The sequence below is a fragment of the Prionailurus bengalensis genome, chromosome E2 (genome assembly GCF_016509475.1).
Source record: "Prionailurus bengalensis isolate Pbe53 chromosome E2, Fcat_Pben_1.1_paternal_pri, whole genome shotgun sequence".
In the NCBI taxonomy this organism is placed as follows: Eukaryota; Metazoa; Chordata; class Mammalia; order Carnivora; family Felidae; genus Prionailurus; species Prionailurus bengalensis.
In genome coordinates, this window is record NC_057352.1 from 44,374,118 (window position 1) to 44,387,834 (window position 13,717).

The 13,717-nt window shown below is 40.0% G+C and overlaps 1 protein-coding gene across 3 annotated transcripts in view; it reads left to right on the forward strand.

Annotated features, from left to right (window-relative positions):
* Window positions 1-13,717, forward strand: part of ZFP90 (ZFP90 zinc finger protein) — a 38,493-nt gene that overhangs the window by 486 nt on the left and 24,290 nt on the right. For all 3 annotated transcript variants that reach the window (XM_043600932.1, XM_043600931.1, XM_043600930.1), the window contains exon 2: window positions 3-69. In XM_043600932.1, coding sequence (XP_043456867.1) covers window positions 37-69 — 33 coding nt within the window. In that variant the 5' untranslated portion in view covers window positions 3-36. The remainder of the gene's footprint in view (window positions 1-2; window positions 70-13,717) is intronic.

The window sequence follows — 13,717 nt, forward strand, 5'->3', positions numbered from 1 at the left end:
AGCCCCAGTCTGGAAGCCGACCCCGGCGTGGCAGGCATGGCTCCGAGGCCTCCGATGGCCGCGCCCCAGGTGAGCAGCGGGTTTCACACTACCCCAGGGCGTCCCATCCAGCAAGGCCCCTGGGGCAGGTTTAGAGCGGTCATTGTTCTCCGCCTGAGCGACTCCCTTTCCTAGCTCGGTCTTCGCCTCCGAGCTTCCTAGCCTTGCGAAAACCCAAGATGTCCAGAGCTGGGAGGAGCGGGCTTCCCAAAAGGAGGGGACCAGGTGCGGTTCTGCTGGAGGAGTTAAGAGTGAACATGTTGGGAAGTGTCACTGTTGAGAGTCAATTCCTTGAACTCTTGTCAAGGAATGGAGAGGGTAGGGTCACAGGATAGACAACTGTAGAGGAGGAAGTAACTGTTAGTGAGTGAAGGAGAGAGGAGCCCCAGTCTCCGACCCGGGGGCCATAAAGAGACCTTAAGGAGCCAAAGAAGCTTGGTCAGGATTTGCGTAGGAAGAGGCTGGAGATAGGCTTTCTTGGGCCCAGAGGAAAAAACAGAACAAGAAGGACCTGTCCCATTACTTTTTGTGTACTTTTCTGCTTTAACAAAGGTATAATAGTGCACAGCCCAGGCGTCCAGCCTTCAGCTTTCATTAATTTTATGAAGCTGATTTCTCAACTCATTTATTCTTGTGAGGGAGGAGGCGTTGTCTAGAAGCATCACAACTCTGAGGTTATCCATTGATCTGCATAGAGTATATCCATGAAAATATAACAAGGTTCAGATGGTATTTTAATCTACACTCTCTTTAGAATTAAGGAAAATCACAGATTCTAGCTGTTGAGTGTTTTAGACTATCAGGATCAATCCAGGAATGTCTGGCTGCCTCACTTGGTGGAGCATGTGAGTCTTGATCTCTGGGTTGTGAGTTCGAGCCCCACACTGGGTGTAGAGATTACTTAAAAGTAGAATTAAAAAAAAAAATCAATCCAGATAAAAATGCTGACTAATAATGTCATTTAAAAGCAGTTTACTGTACAATAGCCAAATTATGGAAAGAGCCTAAATGTCCATCAACTGATGAATGGATAAAGAAACTGGTTTATATACACAATGGAATACTACGTGGCAATGAGAAAAAATGAAATATGGCCTTTTGTAGCAACGTGGATGGAACTGGAGAGTGTGATGCTAAGTGAAATAAGCCATACAGAGAAAGACAGATACCATATGGTTTCACTCTTATGTGGATCCTGAGAAACTTAACAGGAACCCATGGAGGAGGGGAAGGAAAAAAAAAAAAAAAGAGGTTAGAGTGGGAGAGAGCCAAAGCATAAGAGACTGTTAGAAACTGAGAACAAACTGAGGGTTGATGGGGGGTGGGAGGGAGGGCAGGGTGGGTGATGGGTATTGAGGAGGGCACCTTTTGGGATGAGCACTGGGTGTTGTATGGAAACCAATTTGTCAATAAATTTCATATATATATAAAAAAATAAATAAATAAAAGCAGTTTACTGTAAATTAAACACACACAGTATGTATAATGCCTTTGTATCTTTTACTTCTTGTTATATGTTTTTGCTTTATAAGGGTGAGCCTTAAGGAGGAAGACAAGTAACACTAGTACAACAAGACAGTTGTTTGGTTTGAGGTGAGCCAGAGCAAATCACTGGTCATCAGTGCATTTCCATAGAAAGTGTTTCCTCAGCAGGCTGTGAGAATTAGAATCACTTAACACACTTAACATTTCATGGGGGTGATGATCCAAGGGGGAGTGATAATCCTTTCCATAAGGGTTGTCTTTTTAATGGTGAAAGTGGATTTGTGTTCTGAGCAGTGAATTTAGGGACTGCTTTAAACAACACTTTCAAAGCTTTGTTCCCTAAATACTCTAGTTCAGTTATATTCTCATGGAATGGCCTGACAGTCCACTTGGGTTACCTAACCCAGGCTGCCGGTGATGACCGTGGATCAAGGACAGGATAAAGGACAGGACAAGGGACTCTACAAAGGGGGCTTTTTTAGGCAGAAATTTCCCTTTGTCGGAGGTTCCCTTTCTCTGAGCTTGGCCCTCCGGGAATGCAAGAGATGAGTAATTGAGTCATGTGACTGTTTATCCAGGAGGTTAACTGAGTGGGGGAAGCATCTGGCAGAAGTATATAGTACCAGAGAGGTGGTGTCAGATGTTGTCTCAGAGGTCCAGAGGCTGCTGTGAGTAGAGAGGGGAGAGGAAATTCTGCTTGTGGGAAAGAGTGAGTGGAGATGTCACTTGAATAGGAGCAGAGTCCAACAAGTGAAAATGAAGGGGGTAGAGATAGAGCCAATTGACTGTGGGTCAGGGCATTGGGAGGCCAGAAGATGAAGGGCACGTTCACAAAACCGTTGTTCTTTGTGACAGTGTGTGTGGCTGCAGGCAGTGGGTAGATGAGAATAGAAAGGAGTTTTAGACTTTTTTCTTTTTGGCCTTCATAATCCATCCATTCATTCACTATTCATTCAGCCAATAGCCATGGAACCCCTGTGATGTGCTGAGACACGTTTCTAAGTAGTTGGGGTACATTAGTGAACAAAATCTATAATGATCTCTGCTTTCGCGGGGCTTACACCCTAGAAGGAGGAGAAAGGAAGATTCAGTAGGTAACTTTTATAATATTCTAGAAGGTGACAGTACCTGGGGGGAAAAAGGTAGAGAAAAGTAAGGGGGATTGAGTGCGGGAGAGGGTGGCTTATGGTAAGGGTACAGCTTAAATAAGGTGGTCAGGGTAAGCCTTATCCTTACTGAGATGGTGACATCTGTACAGAAGGAGGCGATGCACAGGTCTGGAGGAGAGTGCTGTGGGTGGATGAGCAGCAGGATGGGTGTGTCTGGTGTGTTCAGAATGTTGGAAATGGTTAATGGTTAATAGAGCTTGAGTCACTGTTCTTGAGCAGGAAACTAGGACGATTTCTTCTTAAAGATTTCTGTGAATGATGAAGTGTAGGAACAAGAGTTTGAAACTTGGAGCTCCTGTGGAGAGGTGTTTGGTAGATGGGCCCTTCCCCCCCTGTGCTCTGCTAATACCTGAAGTGGCTCCAAAGTGGAGGGGAATGGGAGCAAAAGGAGGGATACCCTGAAAATCCTTAGGATCTGTGGGATCATTAGTAGCTATATCTGTATAGACGTTATGTATCTTTTTCTTCATTATATGTGCACTCCATTTTCAGGAGGAATTAAAAAAACGGTGAAACCGCCAGGAGAGTAAGAAATGGGGAAAGTTTTAGAAGAAAAAGCTGCAAATGAAGACCAGATTTACCTTGAAGGGGAGGAAATAGGGACCAGGACCTGGTCTCCATTGAATCCAGATCCCAAGAGCTCTGTGGTTATATCATCAGGATGAACAGGCTCAGCCAAAGCTGGCCCAGGTCATCCAAACTCAGACGAGATGCTCCTGGACCCCCAGGAGCAGCCAGGCCACTTGTTGAACCAGCTCAGAATGTTTGCAGCCAGGGATGTTCAGGCTGCCTCTGTCCAGAGGTCCTCTTTCTCAGCCTTCTCCTGAGCTCACTGGAGCTGGGCTTTAAGCTCAGCCGAGACACTCTTGCCCCTGGGTAAGGTCAGGTGCCCCTCTTGTGCATTCTGACAGCACATGTATACAGCTGTCATAGTACTGTTTTTATGTCATATGGAGGTATGTGTTTATCCATCCATCTCTGTACTAGGCTTTCAGCTCCTTTAGGACAGGGCCATTTGACTGGTTTCATCCCTTTCTCCAAAGTACATACTCTGTAAGTGGGTGTCACAGCAAACACTCATAACCACTTAATGCCAAGCAGTAATTTTGTGCTTTCTGCATTTTCTGCTCCTAACATAGAAAAACTATATTTTTCCAGTGACCCCAATTTTCTGGTAAAATAATTGCATGAAACAGTTTAAGTTTCACTAAACAGTTTTTTTTTTTTCTCACTAAACGGTTTTAAGAAATTTTGTCTTTGGGGCGCCTGGGTGGCGCAGTCGGTTAAGCGTCCGACTTCAGCCAGGTCACGATCTCGCTGTCCGTGAGTTCGAGCCCCGCGTCAGGCTCTGGGCTGATGGCTCGGAGCCTGGAGCCTGTTTACGATTCTGTGTCTCCCTCTCTCTCTCTGCCCCTCCCCCGTTCATGCTCTGTCTCTCTCTGTCCCAAAAATAAATAAAAAAACGTTGAAAAAAAAATTAAAAAAAAAAAAGAAATTTTGTCTTTAAGACAATGTTAGGATGTCAAAACCTCTTCTAAGACCTATTTCAAAAATATGATTATTTTCCTGAGTTTTCTATGTCTTGTACTACTTTTCTTAAAACATATCTTGGGGCACCTGGGTGGCTCACTTGGTTAAGCATCTGACTTCGGTTCAGGTCGTGATCTCATGGGTCTGCGAGTTCAAGCCCCACATCAGGCTCTGTGCTGACAGCCCAGAGCCTGGAGCCTGCTTCGGATTCTGTGTCTCCCTTTCTCTCTGCCCTTCCCTTGCTTGTGCTCTCTCTGTTTCTCTGTCACTTAAATATTAAACACTAAAAAATTTTTTAAAAATATATCTTAATCAAAGCATGTGAGCATACATATAGACTCCCCCCCTTTTTTTTTTTAATTTTTGTTTAAATTCTAGTTAGTTAACATACAGTATAATACTGTTTTCAGGAGTAAAATTTAGTGATTCATCACTTACAAATAATACCCAGTGCTCAACACAAGTGCCTTCCTTAAGACCATCACCCATTTAACCCAAACCCTCAGTTCTCTATCGTAAGAATCTCTCTTTTTTTTTTGTTTACTTGGAGAGAGAGAGAGAGTGAGAGAGAGAGCGCGAGCGCACGTGCACATGAGCAGGGGAGGGGCAGAGAGTCAGAGAGAGAATCCCAAGCAGTCTCTGTGCTATCACCTTGGAGCCCCAGGCAGGGCTCGAACCCAGAAACCACAAGATCATGACCTGAGCTGAAATCAAGAGCCAGATGCTCCACCAACCGAGCCACCCAGGTGCCTCTGTCATAAAGAGTCTCTTATGTTTTGTTTCCCTCTCCTTTTTTTCTTTCCCTTTTCATATGTTAGATGCATCTGTTTTGTTTCTTAAATTCCACATGATCAGTGAAATCTTAACGATATTTGTTTTTCTCTACCTGACATTTCACGTAGAATAATACTCTGTAGCTCCATCCACGTCATTGCAAATGGCAAAATTTCATTCTTTTTGATGGCTGAGTAATATTCCTCTGTGTGTGTGTGTGTGTGTGTGTGTGTGTGTGTGTGTGTGTGTTCCCCACATCTTTATCCATTCATCAGTTGATGGATATTTGCACTCTTTCCATAGTTTGGCTTTTTTTTTTTTTCTTTAATTTATTCTCAAGTTAGCTAACATACAGTGTAGTCTTGGCTTCAGGAGTAGATTCCAGTGATTCATCACTTACACGTAACACCCAGTGCTCATCCTAACAGGTGCCCTCATCAATGCCTATCACCTTCCCTTCCCCTATGATCATTTGTAAAGTTTCTCAAATTCCACATATGAGTGAAATTATATATCTGTCTTTCTCATTTCACTTAGCATGATACCCTCCATGCTCCATCATTTCCATCCATGATGTTGCAAATGGCAAGATTTCATTCTTTTTCATTACCAAGTAGTATTCCTGTGTGTGTACATCTTCTTAATCCATTTATTAGTTGATGGACATTTGGGCTCTTTCCATAATTTGGCTATTGTTGATAGTGCTGCTGTAAACATTGGGGTGCATGTGCCCCTTAAAATCAGCACTCCTGTATCCTTTGGATAAATTCCTAGTAGTGCAATTGCTGGGTTGTAGGGTAATTCTATTTTTAATTTTTTGAGGAACCTCCACACCGTTTCCCAGAGTGGCTGCATCAATTTGCATTCCCACCAACAGAGGGCTCTCCTTTCTCCACATCCTCGCCAACATCTGTTGTTTCCTGAGTTGTTCATTTTAGCCACTCTGACTGGTGTGAGGTGGTATCTCAGTGTGGTTTTGATTTGTATTTTCCTGATGATGAGCAATGTTGAGCATCTTTTCATGTGTCTGTCAGCCATCTGGATGTCTTCTTTGGAAAAGTGTCTATTCATGTCTTCTGCCCATTTCTTCACTGGATTATTTTTTTGGGGGGTGTTGAGTTTGGTAAGTTCTTTATAGATTTTGGATACTAACCCTTTATCCAATATGTCATTTGCAAATATCTTCTCCCATTCTGTTGGTTGCCTTTTAGTTTTGTTGATTGGTTTCCTTTGCTGTGCAGAAGCTTTTTATTTTGATGAGGTCCCAATAGTTCATCTTTGCTTTTATTTCCCTTGCCTTCAGAGACATGTCAATTAAGAAGTTGCTGCGGCTGAGGTCAAAGAGGTTGCTGTTTGTTTTCTCCTGTAGAGTTTTGATGGTTTTCTGCTTCACATTTAGGTCTTTGACCCATTTTGAGTTTATTTTTGTGTATGGTGTAAGAAAGTGGTCCTGTTTCACTCTTTTGCAAGTTGCTGTCCAGTTCTCCCAGCACCATTTGCTAAAGAGACTGTCTTTTTCCATTGGATACTCTTTTCTCCTTTGTCGAAGATGAGTTGGCCATATATTTGTGGGTCCATTTCTGGGTTCTCTATTCTGTTCCATTGGTCTGTGTGTCTGGTTTTGTGCCTGTACTATACTGTCTTGATGATTACAGCTTTGTAATACAGGCTAAAGTCTGGGATTGTGATGCCTCCAGCTTTGGTTTTCTTTTTCAACATTACTTTGGCTATTTGGGTTCTTTTGTGGTTCCATACAAGTTTTAGGATTGTTCTAGCTCAGTGAAGAATGCTGGTACTATTTTGATTAGGATTGCTTTGAATGTGTAGATTGATTTGGCTATTACCAACATTTTAACAATATTTGCTCTTCTGATCCATGAGCATGGAATGTTTTTCCATTTTTTTGTGTCGTCTTCAGTTTCTTTCATAAGCTTTTTATAGTTTTCAGCTTACGGATTTTTTTTTTTTTTTTTACCTCTTTGGTTAGGTTTATTTGTAGGTATTTTATGGTTTTTGGTGCAATTGTAAATGGGATTGATTCTCTGATACCTCTTTCTATTGCTTCATTATTGGCGTATAGAAATGTGATTGATTTCTGTTCATTGATTTTATATCCTGAGATTTTGCTGAATTCCTGTATCAGCTCTGGCAGTTTTTTGGTGGAGTCTTTTCAGGTTTTCCACGGAGAGTATCATGTCATTTGTGAGAGTGAAAGCTTGACTTCTTTTTTGCCAATTTGGATACTTTTTAATTTCATTTTGTTGTCTGACTGCTGAAGAAAGGACTTCCAGCACTATGTTAAACAGTGGTGAGTAGTGGACATCCCTGTCGTGTTCCTGATCTCAGGGGGAAACCTCTCAGTTTTTCCCCATTGAAGATGGTATTAGCAGTGGGCCTTTCATATATGGTTTTTATGATGTTAAGATATGTTCCTTCTATCCTGACTTTGTTGAGAGTTTTTATTAAGAAAGGATGCTGTAATTTGTCAAGTGCTTTTTCTGCATCTATTGAGAGGATCATATGGTTCTTACTCTTTCTTTTATTAATATCACAGTGATTGATTTATGAATATTGAACCAGCCCTGCAGCCCAGGAATGAATCCCACTTGATCATGGTGAATAATTCTTTTAATATACTGTTGAATTCAGTTTGCTAGTATCTTGTTGAGAATTTTTGCATCATGTTCATCAAGGATATTGGCCTGTAATTTTCCTTTTTAGTGGTTTGGAATCAAAGTAATGCTGGCTTCATAGAATGAGTCTGGAAGCTTTCCTTCTGTTTCCATTTTTTGGAACAGTTTGAGAAGAATAGGTATTAACTCTGTTTTAAATGTCAGGTAGAATTCCCCTGGGAAGCCATCTGGCTCAGGAGTCTTATTGTGGGGGGATTTTTGATAACTGATTCAATTTGCTGGTTATGGATCTCTTCAAATTTCCTATTTCTTCCCCCATTTGAGTTTTGGTAGTGTGTGAGTGTCTAGGAATTTGTCCATTTCTTCCAGATTGTCCAGTTTGTTGGCATATAATTTTTCATAGTATTCTCTAGTAATTGTTTGTATTTCTATGGTGTTGGTTATGATCACTCCTCTTTCATTCATGATTTTATCTATTTCGGTCCTCTCTTCTATTTGAGAAGTCTGGCTAGTGCTTTATCAATTTGTTTATTCTTTCAAAAAAAAAAAAACCAGCTCTTAGATTCATTGATCTATTCTGGCTTTTTGGTATTCTGTAGTGTTTACTTTTGCTTTTATTTTTATTATTTCTCTTCTGCTGGCTTTGCGCTTTCTTTGCTGCTGCCTTTCTAGCTCCTTTAGGTATAAGGTTAGGTTGTGTATTTGGACCTTTCTTGCTTCTTGAGACAGGCCTGAATTGCAGTATATTTTCCTCTTAAGACTGCCTTTGTTGCATCCAAAAGGGTTTGGGCTGTCATGCTTTCATTTTCATTGGCTTCCATATATTTTTAAATTTCTTCTTTAGTTTCCTTGTTGACCCACTTATTCTTTAGTAGTAGATGTTCTTTAACCTCCATGTATTTGGGGGCTTTCCAAATTTTTTCTTGTGGTTGATTTCAAGTTTCTTAGCGTTGTTATCTGAAAATATGCATGGTATGATCTCAATCTTTTTATACTTGTTGAGGGTTGTTTGTGACCCAGTATGTGGTCTGTTTTGGAGAATGTTTCATGTGTACTCGAGAAGAATGTGTATTCTGCTGCTTATAGATGAAAAATTCTGAATATATCTGTTAAGTTCATCTGGTCCAATGTGTCATTCAGAGCCATTGTTTCCCTATTGATTTCCTGCCTAGATGATCTGTCCATTGTTGTAAGTGGAGTATTAAAGTCCCTTACAATCATGGTATTATTATCTATACATTTGATTAATTGATTTATATATTTGGGTGTCTCACGTTGGGGGCATAAACATTTATAATTGTTAGCTCTTCTTGATGGATAGACCCCTTAGTTAAGCTATAATGCCCTTCTTCATCTCTTATTACGGTCTTTATTTTAAAGTCTAGCTTGTCTGCGGCCTCCTGGGTGGCTCAGTTAGGCGTCTGAATTTGGCTCAGGTCATGATCTCTCAGTTTGTGAGTTTGAACCCCACGTTGGGCTCTGTGCTGACAGCTCAGAGCCTGGAGCGTGCCTTGGATTCTGTGTCTCCCTCTCTCTCTCTGCCCCTCCCACACTATCTCTCTCACTTTCTCTCTTTCTCAAAAATAAGTAAACATTAAAAAAATATAAAAAATCTAGCTTATCTGATATAAGTATGGCTACTCTGGCTTTCTTTTGATGCCCCATAGCATGGTAGATGGTTCTCCATCCCCTCACTTTCAATCTACAGGTGTTCTCAGGTCTAAAATGAGTCTCTTGTAGGCAACATATAGATGGATCTTGTTTTTCTAGCCATTCTGATACCCTGTGTCTTTTGATTGGGGCATTTAGTCCATTTACATTCAGAGTGATTATGAAAGATATGGATTTAGTGTCATTGTGTTATCTGTAGGTTTCATGTTTGTCATGATGTCTCTGGTCCTTTGTAGTCTTTGCTGCTTTCCACTCACAGAGTCCCCCTTAGGATCTCCTGCAGGGCTGGTTTAGTGGTTTTGAACTCCTTTAGTTTTTGTTTGTCTGGGAAAGCCTTTATCTCTCCTTCTACTCTGAATGACAGCCTTGCTGGATAAAGGATTCTTGGCTGCATATTTTTCCTTTTCAGCACATTGAATATTTCCTGCTACTCCCTTCTGATCTGCCAAGTTTCAGTGGACAGATCTACTACCACCCTTCTTCTGTCTACCCTTGTAGGTTAAGCCCCTTTTGTCCCTAGCTGCTTTCAGAATTCTTTCTTTATCTTTGTATTTTGCCAGTTTCACTATGATATGTTGTGTTGACCCGTTTTTGTTGATTTTGAAGGGAGTTCTCTGTGCCTTTTGGACTTGGATGCCTGCTTCCTTCCCCAGATTAGGGAAGTTCTCAGCTATAATTTGTTCAAATAAACTTTCTTCCCCTTTCTCTCGCTCTTCTTCTGGAACTCCTATGATATGGATATTATTTCGTTTCATGGAATCACTTAACTCTCTAATTCTCCCTTTATGGTCTAGGAATTTCTTTTTCTTCTTTTTTTCAGCTTCATCATTTTCCATAATTTTATCTTCTATTTCACTATTCTCTATTCTCTCCTCTTCACTTCTTCTGTTCTCTCCTTTGGTCACTATATCTAGTTTGTTTTGCATCATTATCAGGGAAATACAAATCAAAACCACAATGAGATACCACTTCATACCTGTCAGAATGCATAAAATTAACAACACAAGATGCGACACAGGATTGATTCCTGGGTGTTCCAAGTGCTCTGACCTCAATATAGCTGTGTTTGAGGGAAGAGGGAAATCCTGGTCCCCCTACTTCTCTGCCATCTTAACTCCCATAGTTTGGCTATTGTTGATAATGCTGCTCTAAACAGCAGGGTACATGTACCCCTTTGAATCTGTAATTTTGTATCCTTTGGGTAAATACCTAGTAGTGCAATTGCTGGTTTGTAGGGTAGTTCTATTTTTAACTTTTTGAAGAACCTCCATATTGTTTTCTATGGTGGCTGCACCAGTTTGCATTCCCACCAGCAGTGTAAGAGGGTTTCCCTTTCTCTGCATCCTGACCAACACTTGTTGTTTCTTGGGTTGTTAATTTTAATGCATTCTCACAAGTATTTTAAAGCATTCTCACAGGTGTTAAGTGGTATCTCATTGTGGTTTTGATTTGTATTTCCTTGGTGATGATTGATGTTGAGTTGAGCATCGTTTCATGTGTCTGGCCTTCTGGATGTCTTCTTTAGAAAAATGTCTATTCATGTCTTCTGCCCATTTTCTTAACTTGATTATTTGGTTTTTTGGGTGTTGGGTTTGGTAAGTTCTTTATAGATTTTGGATATTAACCCTTTGTCAGATATATATATCATTTGCAGATGTCTTGTCCCATTCCATAGGCTGCCTTTTAGTTTTGTTGATTGTTTCCTTCACTATGCAGAAGCTTTTTATCTTGATGAAGTCCCAATAGTTCATTTTTTTTGCTTCCAGCAAGGTGTCTAGTAAGAAGTTGCTGTGACTGAGGTCAAAGAGGTTGCTGCTTGTGTTCTCCTATAGGATTTTGATGGTTTCCTCTCTCACATTTAGGTCTTTTATCCATTTTGAATTTATTTTTGTGTATGGTGTAAGAAAGTGGTCCTGTTTCATTCTTCTGCACATTGCTGTCCAGCTTCCCAACACCATTTATTGAAGAGACTATCTTTTTTTCCATTGGATACTCTTTTCTGCTTTGTTGAAGATGAGTTGACCATATAGTTGTGGGTCCATTTCTGGGTTTTCTGTTTTGTTCCATTGATCTATGTGTCTGTTTTTGTGCCAGTACCATACTGTCTTGATGACTACAGCTTTGTAATATAGGTTGAAGTCTGGAATCATGATGCCTCCAGCTTTGCTTTTCTTTTTCAGGATTGCTTTGGCTATTCGGGTTCTTTTGTGGTTCCATACAAATTTTAGGATTGTTTGCTCTAGCTCTGTGAAAGATGCTGGTGGTATTTTGATAGGGATTGCGTTAAATGTGTAGATTGCTTTGGTAGTATAGACATTTTGATGGTGTTTGTTCTTCCATTCCATGAACATGGAATGTTTTCCCATTTCTTTGTGTCCTCTTCAGTTTCTTTCATAAGTGTTCTATAGTTTTACTTCTTTAGGTTAATTCCTAGGTATCTTATTGTTTTTGGTGCAATTATAAATGGGATTGATTCCTTGATTTTTTTTTTTTCTGCTTCATTATTGGTGTATAGAAATGCGACTTTGCTGAATTCATGTATTAGTTCGAGCAGTTTTTTGGTGGAGTCTTTCAGGTTTTCTACATATAGAGTATTGTGCCATCTGCAAATAGTGAGAGTTTGACTTCTTCCTTGCCAATTTGGATGCCTTTTATTTCTTTTTGTTGTCTGATTGCTGAGACTAAGACTTCCAGTACTATGTTAAATAGTAATGGTGACAGTGGACATCGCTGTCTTGTTCCTGATTAAAGAAAAAAGCTTTCATTTTTTTCCCCATTGAAGATGATATTAGCTGTGGATCTTTCATATATGGTCTTTATGATTTGAGGTATGTTCTGTCTATCCCTACTTTGTTGAGGGTTTTTATAAAAAATGGATGCTGTAGGGGCACCTGGGTGGATTAGTCGGCTAAGCGTCCAACTCTTGGTTTCGGCTCAGGTCATGATCTTAGGGTTTGTGTGTTCGAGCTCCATATCAGGCTCCATGCTGACAGTGCAGAGCTTGCTTAGGATTCTGTCTCTCTCTGCCCCTCCCCCCACCCAAAGAAATAAATAAACTAAAAAAAAAAAAAAAAATGGTTGCAGGATTTTGTCAAATGCTTTTTCTGCATCTATTGAGAGGATTGTATGGTTCTTATTCTTTCTTTTATTAATGTAATATATCGCATTGATTTGTGAATATTAAACCACCCTTGAAGCCCAGGAATAAATCCCACTTGATCATGGTGAATAATTTTTTTAATGTACTGTTGGATTTGATTTCCTGGTATCTTGTTGAGAATTTTTGCATCCATGTTCATCAAGGATATTGGCCTGTAATTCTCCTTTCTAGTGGAGTCTATGTCTGGTTTTGGAATCAAGGTAATACTGGCATTGTAAAATGAGTTTGGAATTTTCCATTTCTATTTTTTGGAACAGTTTAGGAGGAATAGGTGTTAACTCTTCTTTTAATGCCTTATAGAATTTCCCTGGGAAGCCACCTGGCTCTGTACTATTGTTTGTTGGGAGATTTTTGATTAATGATTCCATTTCTTTGCTGGTTATGGGTCTGTTCAAATTATGTATTTCTTCCTATTTCAGTTCTGGTAGTTTGTATGTTTCTAGGAATTTGTCCATTTCTTCCAGATGCCCAGTTTGTTGGTGTATAATTTTTCATAACATTCTTTTGTAATTGTTTTTCTGTGGTATTGGTTATGATCTTCTCTCTCATTTGTGATTTTATTTATTTGACTCCTTTCTCTTTTTGAAAAGTCTGGCTAGGGGGTTATTTATTTATTTATTTATTTATTTATTTATTTATTTATTTTTGAGAGAGAGTGGGGAGTGTTCACACGAGTGGGGGAGGGGCAGAGGGAGAAGGGAGAGAGAATCTTAAGCAGGCTCCACACCCAGCATGGAGCCCTACATGGGGCTCAATCTTACAACCATGAAATCATAACCTGAACTGAAATCAAGAGTTAGATGTTTAACTGACTCAACCACCCAGGTGCCCGAAGTTTATCAATTTTATTCTTTCAAGGTACTAGCTCTTAGTCTCATTGATATGTTCTGTTTGTTCATTTGTTTGTTTCTATATCGTTTATTTCTGCTCTAATATTTATTATTTCCCTTCTTCTGGCTTTAGGCTTTATTTGCTATTCCTTTCCTACCTCCTTAAGTGTTAAGTTAACTTGAGTATTTGATATTTTTCTTGGTTCTTATGTAGGCCTGTATTGTTGCCACTTACTTCTCTCTTAGGACTGCCTTTCCTGCATCCCAGTGGTTTTGGACTGTTGTGGTTTCATTTTCATTTGCTTCCATGTACTTTTTTACTTCTTTAATTTCCTGGTTAACCCACTCATTCTTTAGCAGGATGTTTTTTAACCTCCATATATTTGTAGTCTTTCCAAATTTTTTCTTGTGTTGACTTCAAGTTTC